Here is a 15,435-nt window from a genome sequence, read left to right as displayed (position 1 = left end):
AAAAAATATTTAGTTTTTGATTTATATTTGATTTCCAGCTAAATTACTTTAACTGAAACTGTTTGAATAAGTAATTTATTTACGTATCTACGAATATGTTGTACGATTAATACAAGTTAATTATTTATTTGGTTTAATACTTCGTTTATAGTTTTTTATGTATAAAGTATTTCGTTATTACAACAGCTTCACAATTTAAGGCAATATTTTAACACTGTCAATAAAAACAATATTTATATTTAAATTATTTTACTAAAACTTAAAGAACTGGATTACTATTAAAGACTTTGTATTCTTGTTTTACTTTGATTTTTAAGTTGTTTAAAGTTTAAAGAATTTTCGTGCATAAAAATTTTTAGACAGTAATGTAGTAGATAGTGTCGTAATTTTCTTATTGTTTATTGAACAAAAAAAAAAGCGCTCAATTATTTGGTCCTAGGACCTGGTGTACGAAAAAAACTTTCGGTTATCGAGTCATACACCAGGATACAGTTTAATGTCATGTCAAGGACATGTGTGTTATTAAATATGTCATGTCCAGGTCTTAAGTGTATTATTAAAAGTTATAACAAAAAATACTCTATTATTAAACAAAAAATGTGCAACCCACTGAAAAAAGTTACAAACTGTTAAACTTATTAAAAAATCTTTTTTAAGTAGTGCATTAACAAATCATGAATTAGTAACAAAGTTATCAATTACTTTTTTTCGAAAGTATAATTTTACAGCTGATTCGGATAAAACCAGTTATTGTGCACTTAAACATAGCTAACGTTTAAAATCAATGGTTTAATTAATTACATATTAGTTTAAAAGTTTACTTAAACTTTATCAAAACTTATGTTAACGTTTAAAATGTACCAAATTAACGGTTTGAGTAAATATTTCATTACTAAGAGCAAAAGAAAAAGGTGACAAATAAGGCTGTAACTAAAGAAGCTTTTTGAAACTCAGTTATGATAGTTTTGAAAAATGTGCACAGCATAGCAGTAAAAAGAACTGTCTTAAACATTTTACCCTAGTTATTTTAGCTCAAAAAACTTTCATTAAACTTTTTATAAAACTAGATATATTGACTAGAAACTATAGTTCATAAATTAAGCTTTCAGATATATTTAAAATGTTATTTTTTTGTAAAAAAATATTTTAACTTACTTAGTGGCTTTGATTTTAATAAGCAAAATTTAAATACTGTTTTACTACTTTAAATACACCATCTTCATAGCGGTCTACACTTTATACACTCAATTTTTGATTAAAGCTAAAATAATTGAAGATCCACCAAGGCTAAAAAAATAGATACAGTGCTTCCTTGCTTATCTGGCTGACCTGTTTTAGTCTTTTAGTTGAGAAGTAGATTTGTTTAACTTATTTAACTAAAAACAATGATTTACTTATAAATACAAGTTTAATTTAATTTCAATTACTAAGCAAGCAGTTTATAGTAATATGAAAATTAAAAAAAAAAAAAAACTCAATGTTATAATTATTATTTTTGATGCTATACAAAATAACAATACTAAACCAAGGGCTACTCCACACATTAAATTTCCAATGGCAGTAAAACCAATTTGTGTCTAAGAATGTTGCCAGGACATACCTTAGGATTAGTAAACAACCGGCAGGATGAAACAAAAAACCTTAAAGTGTTTCACAACTTATCCAAATCCATGAGTTTTATGCTAAGAAACAAAAAAGTTATGTCAAACAGGCCTCCATTCTTTCTTTTTGAGAAAGAGTTTCAATATAAATTAAACTGTTCATGATGTAGTTTGTTTTTGTTAAATTATTTTTAAACTTTACAAAGTTTTGTTTTGTTTATTTTTGTCTGTTTTAGTTCTTTGCTTTGTTGAATAAAGTTAAAGTAAATTAAATTAACATATTATTGTGTACATTTTTTTTATATGCATTGCATAATAGTAATGAGGTAGGTAATAAAAAAAGAACATATCTTGTTCTTATCCCAGCAAAATGCTATTTTGGCCTAATTTATAAAAAAAATACTTGCAACCCTGATAAGTGAGGAATACTGTATTGAGTATTTAAGTCATTATAAAAATAAATTTGAGAATGAAATATATATATTTTCAAATAACTAATTCAAAGAAAGAATTTTTTTTTGAATTTTATATTTTTTAGATAAAGAATCTTGGCAATATACTTTTTACAGTTTTAAACATTTTGAAATATTTTAAAGTAGCATTACAGATGCTCTTCAGTAATTTTGTCCTAATAAAATATTTTTTACCTTTAACTTAGTAGGACTAGAAAACTTGTATTTAAAAAAACCTGGAAGAAAATCAGAAAGCTTTAAATTAACTTCTAAAATTTAAAATACTGGTGCTTACAAAGTTAAGTAAACCACTTTAGGTCCAGTAAAAAAGTTTTGTTGCACACTTTCCAGAACAAAATGTTTTAAGTTTCTGTGGCCACATCAGTTTAAACTATTTTTGGCAATATTGACTACACCAGAGGACTAAATGCCTGATAAGTTGTAATTAGGATAAAAACATGTCAAAGAATATCTCTTAGACAATTATCTTTAAATAAATTTAGATTATGTTTATACAATTTGTTTTTGGAAATTGATTTCAGTTAAGTGACTTAAAAAACAATCATGTAACCTTGTAGCATATAAAAACAAATTAAATATACATTTAAGTTTTAGATTAAAAAAAAAAAAAATTTAGTATAAAATGGATGATAAATATTATATCTGAATTTGAATGGAATATTTATAGCATCAAACGAAATGGTGAAATCTGCCATCAAAATATTTTGTAGAGTCAAACCATCTAGAGCTAAAAATTTGGTAAGTTTTTTTAGATATTTTCTACACTACTTTTTACACATATAAATTTTAATACTACAATAGTATGTAGTTTACAAAATATAATTTTGTTAATTTTTTTTTTAATATTTGTAGTTATCTTGGCAGTTAGTAGTTTAAATTTTCTATTATAATTTTAGTAATTAATAAAACAACTATCAGTTACAATTTGTACAAAATATTTTAATTAAAATAGTATTTCACAAAAAAAAACTTAGCTAGCTTAAAAGTGAAGCTACAATATTATTAGAAAACAATAAAAGTGTTTTTTTTATTGCCAATTTTTTAGAAATATCAGAATACAATTTATAGTAGCTTATTTCCTACCTAGTTTTATTTTAGCTCAAGTCCCTTATGAATTGCTTATTGTGTAGTATATCTATATTAATAAAAGTTCTTAGAATTGTTAATCAAAATAAAACTTTTGTGATATAAATTCTTTTAATTAATATGTAACAATTTTCAAATACAAAATAAAACTTTTAAATGGTATATAATTCCCTTTTAAGGGAAAAGGGGAGGGGAGAAATTAAAACTTTTTTTTTCAAAAGTAAGTCTCATTTTGTACATAATTAATTAAACTTTCTACATAATTATTACTTTTTAGTGCTTGTTAAAGTTGGAAGTAACTTTTGCAGTATAAGAGATCAAATTTAGTCAGTCTGATAGGTTCTCAACAGGAGGCACACACTAAAAAGGCAAAAATTGATTATTTTACTAAAAATATATCTTCTGCTTCTGTTTTTGAGCAAATTTTTTTCACAGTGTTCTGTAAATAATTTTCAACAATTGTAAAAACTAGTTTTATAATTTTATAATAAAATTGACAAAAATATATTCAAAAAAATTTGCTCACAGTTTGTTTTATTTAATGATTTCAAAGTAATTCTTCCTATAAATTGTAATATTGATTAAAAATTATGGTAAAAAATTAAACGAAGTTGTTTTAAAAATGAAGAGGGATATATATATTTAGTGAATTTTTCAAAAAATTTAGAATATAAGCCCTGAAAATGTTTAGTTGTAGTTGATTTTTTTTATAAAACATGTTATATGTTAAAAGTAAGCTACTTTTTTCTATAAAAAGCACTTAAAGAATATTATCTAAGCTTTCAACAGGGTTTGCCTACACTCAGGACACTCAGGATAACTCAGGATGTTTTGAAATTTCTGAAAATCTCAGGATGACTCAATATAACTCAAGATATTATTATTTTTTTAAATTCAGGCTGACTCAGAGTAGTTTTAAGATTTCTCAAAATCTCAGGCCAGTTTTTTTCTAGATTTTGAATGAGATTTAGTTGGTTAAGTCTAATTATTTTGTTAGTTTGTAACCATGTTATTAAAAAAACATGATATTTTTTGAACTTGAAAAGTTTTAGAATTTTTTTAAGGGTTTGAAAAAACTCAGGATGACTCAGAACAGTTTAAGGTCACTGAGGACATATTGGTTAATCATATTGGTTAATCAAAACAGTTTTTTGGCTCAAAGAGTTGCAAAACTGTTTCAAATAAGAGTCAATATTAGTCTTTAGAAAAAAAGTGTTTGACCTCCCCTATGCCCTTAACTGGGTTTCCACTACACTGTAAAGCAATAACAGTCTGAAAAATTGCACATTCAAAAAAAAACATAGAAAAACTTAATGTAATATTTAAAAATCATCAAATAACACTAGAAAACATTGACATGTACTTTTCTTTTGCTTAGTGCTAGACCAATTATTCTTAAACTAGCATAGACTACTGAATAATTGTTTTTGAATTAAAAAAAATACTATAACTTGAATTTATTTTGTATAGGTTGTTTACAATGTAGATGAAGAAACAAATTTAGCTGACAAATCTGCTTTAGAGCTGTTTGTTCCAAAAGATACTGATTTGTACATTAATAACAAAAAAGAAAAACATGTGTTTGGGTTTGTTTAGTTAAAAAAATAATTCAGGAGATAACTATTAATTAGGATATAAGAAACAACATAAATTTACAAATATCATTTAAACTTTTGTGTTTTTGTGTTATGTAGTTTAGTTATGTTACTCTATTAATTAAACACTTTAGAACATTGAACTTTTCAATAGCTTTGAAACATTTAAATTTTAACGTTTTTAAACTATTTAGAATAATAAAACTTAAAATAGATATTTACATTTTAAATGAGTTAAAAATTGTATATGTATAAACAATTCTTTTAAGTTGACTGCTGATCAAAGTAAATGTTGTTTAAGTTTACAACAGACTTATATTTAATTTATCTGATTATTTGAAGGTTATTTAAAAAAATAAATTTAAAAAGTTAATTTTTATGAAAAAATATAAAAACTACAAGCCATCATCATTTTTAAATATTTGATACTAGATAATAATAAAACTTTTATTTAATAAACTTTTATGTATGTTATATTTTTTATTTTAAATGCTATTTATTGTCTTGATTAAGCAGCATTTTTTTCCTAAAGTTTTTTTGTAAAAGGTTAAGTAATTTTTATTTATATTTAATCAGACTTATATTTAATTTATCTGATTATTTGAAGGTTATTTAAAAAAATAAATTTAAAATGTAAATTTTTATGAAAAAATATAAAAACTATAAGCCATCATCATTTTTAAATATTTGATACGAGATAATAATAAAACTTTTATTTAATAAACTTTTATGTATGTTATATTTTTTATTTTAAATGCTATTTATTGTCTTGATTAAGCAGCATTTTTTTCCTAAAGTTTTTTTGTAAAAGGTTAAGTAATTTTTATTTATTGTCAAGCAAGTTATATTGTTTGTAAGAGTGTATGTCCTATTAAAAATCTAGAAAATTAGTATATTGAAATCAAATGATTTGTCAAAACAGTTAATATTTACTGGATCTTGTAAATAAAATTTTGCTAAGAAATTTCGGTAAAACTTATATTTTCCTGATACTAGATTTTATTAAGTCTTACATAAATAACCTCTTGTAGTTGTAAGTTTACTAGCATAAAACATTGTAGGTTCAATAACATTTTTGATCAAAAGACAAATCAAGACACAGTTTTCAATGAAGTTGCCAAAGGTGTGGTTGACAAGTAAATAAAGTTTTACAGATAATATTAGGCTAACTTTTATTTATAATAACTTGAATTGTAAAATCTATATAAATTTTTTAATTTTTTTTTTTCAAATTTTCAAAACTCTTTAACTTTTAAGTGTACTTTCTGGATACAATGGAACAATATTTGCCTATGGACAAGTAAGTATATGAATTTTATATTCCGCATTTTTACTTAGTTTAATATAAATTATGGTGAAATCAAATTATGATAATAAATAATTATTTTTTTTAATCATATAATATAATAAATAATTAATTATATGTTTTACATGTGTCAAAAATTATCTAATTATCCAAAACTATATTAAACTGTATGTGTTGAACTGTTTTTATGTTTATTAAAAAAAAGACATTTTATAGCTTAAAATTAACAGTTTGGTTTGAAAATACTTAATTTTTTTACTAAATTAATGTTTAAGAAGAGTGGTTGTATTATAAAAGACTAATTTTAGGATTGATCTTAGCAGATACTAGGAAGTATAAAGTTTCTTATAGGAAATAGACAACACGATTACTGAGTTTTTATTGAATGATTGCTAAAATTAAAGTATAACTTTTAGTTTTCTAGTGCATCTAGACTAGAGCTTCAAACCAAATAAAGAAAATTCCGTATAGAACTAAAGTTATGTCAGTTACTGCGAAAAATTTGAAAGGTTTTTGCTAAGATCGAATATTGATTAATAAAAAATCAATGGTCAAAGAAAAACCAATTAAAACCTACTTTTAACAAAAGTGTTTTATATATTTTTCCTAGATTAAAAAAGGTATTCAAAACTTTGTTTAAAAAGTCTCGTCTATAGTTTTATCAAATGTTTTTTTGCAATAAGTATATTATTAAAGTTTATTGTCAAACAAAGGACCTAGGCATTAAAACCTAAGCCACTTAAACTGAAAGACACTAACATAAAAAGAAAAACAAATTACAGTGTTAAAATAAACATAAAAAATATACAAGGTACAAACTGAAAAAACTCAAAGTTTTATAACTAAAATATTCAAACGATCTATCAATTTCCAATTATATATTCCAAAACAATAGATTTTTGAAATAAGCACCTCTTGTCAAAATTTTTCAGAACCTGGCTCGAAATTCTAGAAAATATCTTGAAGATATAAGTCAACCATTCTTCATCAAACCAGAAATTTCAAAACAGCATTTATTTTTAACTTTAGATAGAAATTTTCATCTTGTAGAATATTGATCTTAACAATTATTTGTTATTCATCATGTTTTCAAAGTTTTACCGCGGCAAATTTAGTTAAAAAGTACTACAAATATGTGGTAGCAACAATTTATAAATCTAGCTTACAAATCAACTGAGCATCCAATAATTTTAGAGTCTAAAACCCCAAGCACATTAACAATAGATCGGCCAAAAAATCAAAACTAAAAAGTACTTAAGATCTATAAGGGAAGGTGTTGCTTACAAATCAAACCCCTAATAAACTAGATACCACAAACTAAATCAATGGTTAAAGAGATGAACAATAAGTGTATATATATGAATTTTTTTCTTTGTTATTGGTTTTCAAAGTTTAAGGTTAATTTCCATTCAACTTAAGTATATACATATATATAATAGAAGTAAATTAACTGAGTCATTTTTCACTAAGCCCACATAAAGGGCTTTAATTCTTTAATTGCAAATTGTAAAGCTCAGAATTACCAGTACATATTTTTCATAAAGCTTGATGCTATAATCTTCAGCTGTTTAGATTTTGAAATGAATAACATTAGTTCACAAACTACACTAGAATAACATTATAACGTAATTATGAGTTCTTTCCAAAATTCAATCAGTGCAAAAGTTCAACTTTATCTGAAATATACAAAATTCATAATTTATTGAAAAGAGTATTTATAGTTATAATTGTAGTTTATATGAAATACAAAATAGCATACTTAAGTTAATAAATAGCATACTTTTTTTTTGGTTAGTGTTTAAGTAGAGTATTAAATTTTCACAAAATATATTAGGTCATTATATAATTGTAAAAATGAGTACTTGGTGTAATTCAAAAATAAAGATATGATCAAGACAACATATCAACACTATTTTTACTGTACCAAAAGAGTTAAAATGTGTGTATTAAATAGTTAAGTCACATGAAACAAAACTTTGTTGGAAGCTTAAAAGCTAATAAAACAGTTGTATTTCTACTGAAATGTACACACTAACTGCTATTGAGAAATGTATAACAGACTGGCAGTGGAAAAACCTTTACAATAACTGGTGGTGTTGAAAAGTATGCTGACAGAGGAATCATACCAAGAGCTCTTTCCTATGTCTTCGAAAAAGTATATTTTGTTAAAAAATTGATCTAGTTTACTTACATGTAGTTGTAACAATTTTCGTATACTTTACGTATACAAACATTTTAATTAAAAGTTATTTTTTGTTTTTTTTTTAACTGAAAATTTTACAGAAGCTCAGTTTGAACATAATTTTTTAAATGTTCCTATGCAGAGCTATATAACCTGTATTTGAAATAGTGTTTGAAATTAAAAAAAAAAAGTTTTTTTATTATTGACAATACAAAACTAAACTTATTTTTATTGGTGACAAAGTTTGCTGTTGTAGTATACTTTTTACATAAGTTTTATTTGAATTTATACATATATATTAGCCTATCAATGTTAAGTTATAAAACAACCTGGAAGAACTTGATAATGGTTGCCATAAAACCTGGAATCCTGGAAAAACCTGGAATTTGAGAAATTTTGAAATAAAAAGAAACAAAAAAAAAAAAACTTAGAGTTTTGAACAAAAGTCAATAAAAAACCCTGAATTCTAAACAATTTTTACATGTAAAATAATGAAATTTTGGTTAGATACGAAAAAAATATTATATACTCTAATTTATCTTTGTATCATTTAAAACTTTATTTATAAAAAACACACTTAAAATAGCACTGCAGTATCTTTTCAATATTTTTATACAATTTAAAACATTTTTTTATCTAAAATTTAATTTTATATTAAAAGTAGCCAATAAATGCTTTTATGCTTTCAAAAACCTGTTAGAATTTCAAAAACCTTAAATAATTTTTCATAAACCTATAGCAACCCTGTGTTGATCAAAATATTAATATAGATTGAATTTGAATAACGAGCATTCAAAATAGCAGTTTCATAGGTTGCGTACTTTTCTTCTATTAAAGTCACCTTTTTTGTGTCAAGTTTAGATTTATAGTTAAATAAGACAATAAAACTAGCTTGTACTTTAAAAGTTATGGAAAATATCAGAAATTAGAAAAACCTGGAACAAATTTTTGATTATTTTGCCATCCTGTCTAACACTCATTGTATTTGTATTTAAAGTCGTGTTTGTCTTAATACAGAATCGTTTGGTCTGCATAGTCATGATGCTAAAGTTTTAACGTGTTTGATAAAACTTAGAATTAGTTCTAGTTAAAACTAACAATAAAAGAAAAGAACTATGTCTACTTGCGTTTTATTGAATGAAGACTAGATATAAACTTCTTTTATTAGAGAAACTTTAAAACTTTTTTTTTTCAGCTATTTAAGTATTAGTTTTTTGAAATTTAGAATTAATTATATGTACTGTTTTTGTTGTTGTTGTTGTTGTTGTTGTTGTTGTTGTTGTTGTTGTTTATAAGTATAATAAATTTTTTAAGATATTTTTATATTTTAAGTACAAAGAAGATAAAGAGAAGATATACACAACTGATATATCGTATTTGGAAATATACAATGAGTTCGGCTACGATTTGCTGGATCCGCGTCACGAAGCAACTAAACTTGAAGACCTTCCGTTAGTCTTGCTGCATTAAAAAACATTACAATAATTAATTAGTAACATTAACAACTACTTAAAATACGTCAAATTTAGTATTTGTTGCATATAAAAAAAAAGTTATCATGGCAGAAAGTATATAAATACACGTACTTTCATATTGATTGAAAAAATAATTGAAATTTATGTAGCTCCCATCAAATCAGTATAAATACATTTTATAGATTTTATCTTTATAGTTAAGTAATAAGAATTTCTATGTATTAAGTTTTTGCTTTTTTTGTGGAAATAGTTAAACATTGTAAATTGTTTATAATCATTTAAACAACTATTTAAAACATCTTAATCATTGTTTAGTAAAGTTTCATTGATGGAAGACTCAGATCAAAACATTCACTTGAAAAATATGTCAGTCATTACTGCGAATAATGAGGAAGAAGCTTTGAACTTATTGTTTCTCGGTGACACAAATCGGTAAGTTTCAGTGCTTTTCAAAATGCTCATCTTACTTGCAGTAGAATGAAAAACTTTTAAATAAATACTTTAAATAAAAAAAATAAAAATAATCTAATTAAAAAAAAAGATTTTTATCATTGCTACTTTAATAAGAACTTCAACGTTTTATTTGTTTTCTGTCAGCATAAATGAAGTTAACAATTTTGTAACATACTGCTTTCAACATCTTTATGGAAAACTAATGTTCTATCAAACAATCAAACAGAATGGTGGCAGAGACGCCGATGAACCAGGCGTCGACTCGTTCCCACTGCATATTCACCATTCACATCACCAGCAGGCAACCAGGCAGTGCCACCATCAAAAACTCCAAACTTCATCTTGTTGATCTGGCAGGGTAGGTGGCAAATTAAGTTTACTTTCGATTAAATTTTTTATTCTAGTACCCTTTTGATATTACTTACTCAATTACTTCTACACACTTTTTTACTTTACCCACTTGCTGTGCTTTATATCAGTTATATGTATATCTAAGCGTTCCTTATAATATTTGATTTTCTGCCAAACAGATCAGAAAGAGTAGCGAAGTCGAAAGTGGGCGGTCAGCTGCTCACTGAAGCTAAATATATCAACCTTTCTCTTCATTTCCTTGAACAAGTTAGTGGAGTTTATGAGTAACTCTATATGTAAACATTAGAGTTTCACTTTACAAAAAGTAGTAATTACAAAAACTTGTATCAAGGTGATTGTGGCGCTGAGTGAGAAGAAGAGACAGCACATTCCGTACAGAAACTCCATGATGACCTCCGTACTGAGGGACAGTTTGGGGGGGAACTGCATGACCACCATGATCGCCACCATATCGGTGCAGCGCTCCAACATTGAGGTTTGTTTGGAGAGTTGTCTAAATGCTTTGTAACTTTATGTAATACTTTTGAGCTTTTGAGCTATGTATTAGTGTAAATGCCTATTGATTTTCGTTGTAAATTGTAAACGTACTAAGGTTGGTGACTTATTTGCACAGGAGTCAATTTCAACTTGCAAGTTTGCTCAAAGGGTCGCAATGATAAAGAATGAAGCCATACAAAACGAGGAACTCGATCCTAAACTTGTTAGTAAACAATTGTTTTAAATTATGTATTTCAATACTATCTTTTCTATGGAAACTATTTAAGACTTAGTGAAAATGTTTGGCAGTAATAATAAATTAATAATATACTTTTTAATTTTTAGGTAAATAGTTAAAAATTAATACTTTACTTTTAAACAGCTGATAGCCCGATTGAAACGTGAAGTTCGAACATTGAAAGACGAGATTTCGCTTGCTACAGGTCAAGAAAGAACTGATGATCTGACTACTGAAGAAATTGAATTGTTTGTTTTGTTTGTAATATAACTTTTAAATATGAAACTAAAGTAGTTTAATTTTTATAACATTTCTATAAGTGAACAAACTTTTGATAATATTATAAAGTATATTTTTTTGTTGGTTTGAAATTCGGTTACTTTTTTTTTTAAAATAAGTAGAGAAGTATAGTTTACTACATTTTGAACTAAAAGCTATAAAAAGTTTCATTAATTAATATGATTAAAAATACTTATCACAAAAATTTAAATTAAATTCAATAATTTGATAACAGATGTAATGAGTTTAAAAAACACAACATAATTTATAACACATTATTTTTGAAAATTTAATTTTAAAATTTTGGTTGCATAATAAACCCGTTAATAATTAGTTGTTTGATTAAAAGTTATAAAAGATTGTTTTGAAAGTATAAAAGTAGACGCTAAAAGTTTCAATTCAAAAAATTAAATAATAATTATTAATAAAATTATCTTGCAGATTGAACGAGCAAATCCGGTCATTCGTTTCTTCATCCGACGTGGAAGCGGTCCTCGACGTGGGCGGAGACATGAGGAAGATCCAACACTGCTTCGCCCAGCTCAAGCGCTTCGCATCCACCAATCAGACCGCTCCCAGCAACCACCACCCGGCTGGTAGTCATGACAATGAGCCGAACGAGGTTGGCAACAAGCTGTCGCTAGATGACGCTCAAGTCGAGAGGCTTAGAGAAATACTCGAGCAGAGGGACAACGAAATAGGTGAGAAGTTTTGCCTTTTTCGATAAGATTTCGAACATAACTTTAAGCAAATTTTGTCAAAATTTCTTAAAAAAAAAACTTTATAAAAAAATTAAATAATTTGTCAGCTATCCTGGTTGATATGCTGAAGAAGGAAAGAATGAAGCAATCTAGCAGCAGCAGGTTGATTAATGAGGCTGGCGAACCCAACAGTGCAGATAATGTCATTGTTAATAGAGGTAGGAGTTTTTATAAGTGTTCATCTAACAAAGAGGTATATGCAGTTTAATATGTAACATTAAATTAAATCCTAGAGACCCTGATAAGCTAGATCTCTGTAGATCTGTTCTTAACTGTATTTGAGAGCAGTGAAACGCCGTTAGTCGGAATAAAGTTTTAACACAAAAACATCTGTGGTATATGCAGTACAATGTATTTTTGAAAGTATTTTTAGGGTGAAAGGTATTTTTTAACTCATTACACAAAAATTTTGTTTGTTAGAAATGTATTATAGTTTAATATATTATTACTGCAGCAATTAATTAATCTTTATAATTGTATATCTCGATCGTTAGTAATGAAATAATTTAAGAAAAGTGTTTTTAAAACATTTAAAAGTAGAAAATCTGTATACAGCATTTTGTTGTTAAAAAGATTATTTTAGATAAGGTTTATTGTTCTACAAAGAATATTTTCTCGAATATAATAAATATCGTTGTAGGTTCTGAAAATTCTGAAGCAAAGAAAGCAGCCTTTGAAATTTACAAACAAAAGAACGAAAACTACTCAAAGCTGGAAGATCAAAAACAAACGTTGAAAATTCGCTATTCTGAAGCAAAACAGCTCGGTCAAAAGGTCAACGATGCCAGAAATAAAATCAGTAAGTTAATTTGTGTGAAAAATTAAGTTGAATATGTGAACAGTATGTTTCTAAAACAAGCAAAGTTGCAATTAGAATATTAGTTCTAGACAAATTTTCTAGAGTTTACAATCAGTTTGATTAAATGCGGCAGAACGGTTACATGACAATTCAAATTCCGACAATTCAAATTCTAAAAAATAAATTCAAAGGGCCACAACTTAAAAAGTATTATATAATTAAGAAAAAAAAAGTGTGTTGGTCTTATTAATATCTACAAGCCTTTTTTTTTCTTTTTCTAAAATATTAAATATTTCTTAAGATATTTAAAAAATTATAGAAATAAGTATATTTAAAGACTTATTTTAGACATATCAAAATTTTTTTTATTATTTTACAAAAAGAAAAAAATGGCTTGTAGATATCAATAAGACCAACATACATATTTTTTTTTTCCAAATAAATTCTACTTTTTAAGTTGTGGCTTTAAAATTTTTTTTTTAGAATTTGAGTTGTCGGAATTTGAATTGTCCGAAATTAAATTTTCGTACACCCCGGCAGAACACTTATTTTATTAAAATAGTTAAGCCGTAATTAAGTACTAGTGTCGGTGGCCGTAAAACCCAGGGTCAAAAACAAAATTCCAAAATCTAAATAAATCACCTTATACATTGTGAATTAATTGAAGCAAATGCTTATAAGATTTTCAAAACAAAATAACAAATGAAATAAACCAAACAAAATTTTCAAAGCTTTCGTCGTTATATTACAATATTATCGATGAAAAACGGGTTACTCATGTAGAAATCATTCCCGGAAAATAAATGCCACATAGTTATGAATTAAGCATCGCCTGTGATAAATTTTATGCCAAATCAAAAACATTACCTAGGTGATGCTAAGTACTAAATATTTCTGAATATCTGTAAGACTTGTAAGACTCTGTAAGAAAGTACAAACAGTCGTTTGACTAAAGCTAAATAAAAAACATCTTCACCTCAAAGTTTAGATAAATACTAAGTTAGTTGTTTGCTCCAGTAGTAAGTACAAAGAGTAGCAACATGGAGTTTGTGCTAATCTCTATGTAGTTATAAGAATAACTTTGTAACAAAATTGTTAAGTTTGAAACCTTTTATTTTGGACAATACCTTGGAATTATATGAATTTTACACTTACTATTATATTTTTTTGTTGTTTTTATATACTTGATTTTACTGTAAACAGTTACACGCTAATGATAAGGTTCTCGTTTTAAATAGTTAATGACATTGTATAAAGTTAATGAACAAAAACAATTTTTCCCCTAAATGATAGTTATAAAACTACCATGTCAGTAATAACCTTATGCTAAATCTCATATAGAAAAAAAACAAACTTATGTTGTTTACGTATTTAAAAACTGCACTTATAATAAAACTTTGTATATAGACCATTTGAAAAACATTCTGGATCAGATGAACAGTGATATGACGTCACAAAGCGAAGAAGACGCAAAAGAAGAAGAAGACCTGATCAGAAAACAGATCGACGAGTGGAAATCCAAGTAAGACTGTAGTACAAGTCAAATATTTTGTTTTAATATGAATAGCTGCATGCACAATAAACTAGCAGAACATTTTAGATTTTACTCTTTTATGCAGATATTCGAAGAGCTTCCAGATGCTGAAGTCGATGAAGACGGAGATCGATCATCTGCACCACATCCTCAACAAGAGCAGGGTGCAGATACAAAACAACTTCGAGCAGTGGTGGATCAGCCAGCAGCAGAGCAAGCAGACACCTCAGCGGAGCAACAGGCCGCCTGACAGCCAGCCACTTGGATCAGCGATTGTCAGCGAAAATCCTTCTTACAAACCAGCCAATCATTATTCTTCGTCAAAATACAGTTCCGATGAAGTTTTGAGCAGCACGCTCAAGTCCGAACCATCTCACCACAACTCGGTTTCCAGCCAGAGCTTCATGAAGTCGACACCCGAGTCTTCGCCTGCGAAATCAACTTACACGCAAAGCGACATTCCGCTGACGGGCGACAAAGATACGGACGCTGACATACTGGCTTTTGTGAAGGCCAGACAGGCGTTTATTAATAACAGTTCCTATGGGTGAGAGTATTCAAAGTTTGTTTTATTTTTTCGACCCAATTAGGTTATTGTTTTTTTACTGTTAGAGTACTGTGAAGTTTTAATATCTTTTATTGTTTAAATGACCCAATTTTAATTTAATTTCAATTTAAAGTTTTGATTGTCTTTTTTGAGAAAAAAATTCATATAAATATACTTAATTTAATATTTAAAAAATCAATTATTGAATATTGTTATTACACAAAAATATAAAATTCAAGTCAGTTTAATTGTATTTT

At 26.4% G+C, this 15,435-nt stretch overlaps 1 protein-coding gene across 1 annotated transcript; it reads left to right on the top strand.

The window, feature by feature from the left end:
- Positions 1-2,711: 2,711 nt before the first annotated feature.
- On the top strand, positions 2,712-15,278 carry LOC145849122 (kinesin-like protein KIF6). The gene is made up of 17 exons (XM_082954217.1): positions 2,712-2,812; positions 4,631-4,746; positions 5,817-5,891; positions 6,013-6,055; positions 8,121-8,216; positions 9,576-9,694; positions 10,034-10,150; positions 10,398-10,529; positions 10,702-10,789; positions 10,875-11,018; positions 11,157-11,243; positions 11,403-11,506; positions 11,979-12,238; positions 12,346-12,456; positions 12,939-13,097; positions 14,505-14,619; positions 14,717-15,278. The coding sequence occupies exons 1-17, from the start codon at positions 2,753-2,755 to the stop codon at positions 15,180-15,182; spliced, it is 2,292 nt and encodes a 763-aa protein (XP_082810343.1). The 5' UTR covers positions 2,712-2,752; the 3' UTR covers positions 15,183-15,278.
- Positions 15,279-15,435: the final 157 nt, after the last annotated feature.

The sequence above is a fragment of the Thalia democratica genome, chromosome 1 (assembly GCF_965202585.1).
Source record: "Thalia democratica chromosome 1, ktThaDemo2.hap1.1, whole genome shotgun sequence".
Classification (NCBI taxonomy): Eukaryota; Metazoa; Chordata; class Thaliacea; order Salpida; family Salpidae; genus Thalia; species Thalia democratica.
The sequence above is the reverse complement of the archived record's forward strand: the minus strand, read 5'-3'. Positions and strand labels throughout refer to the sequence as shown.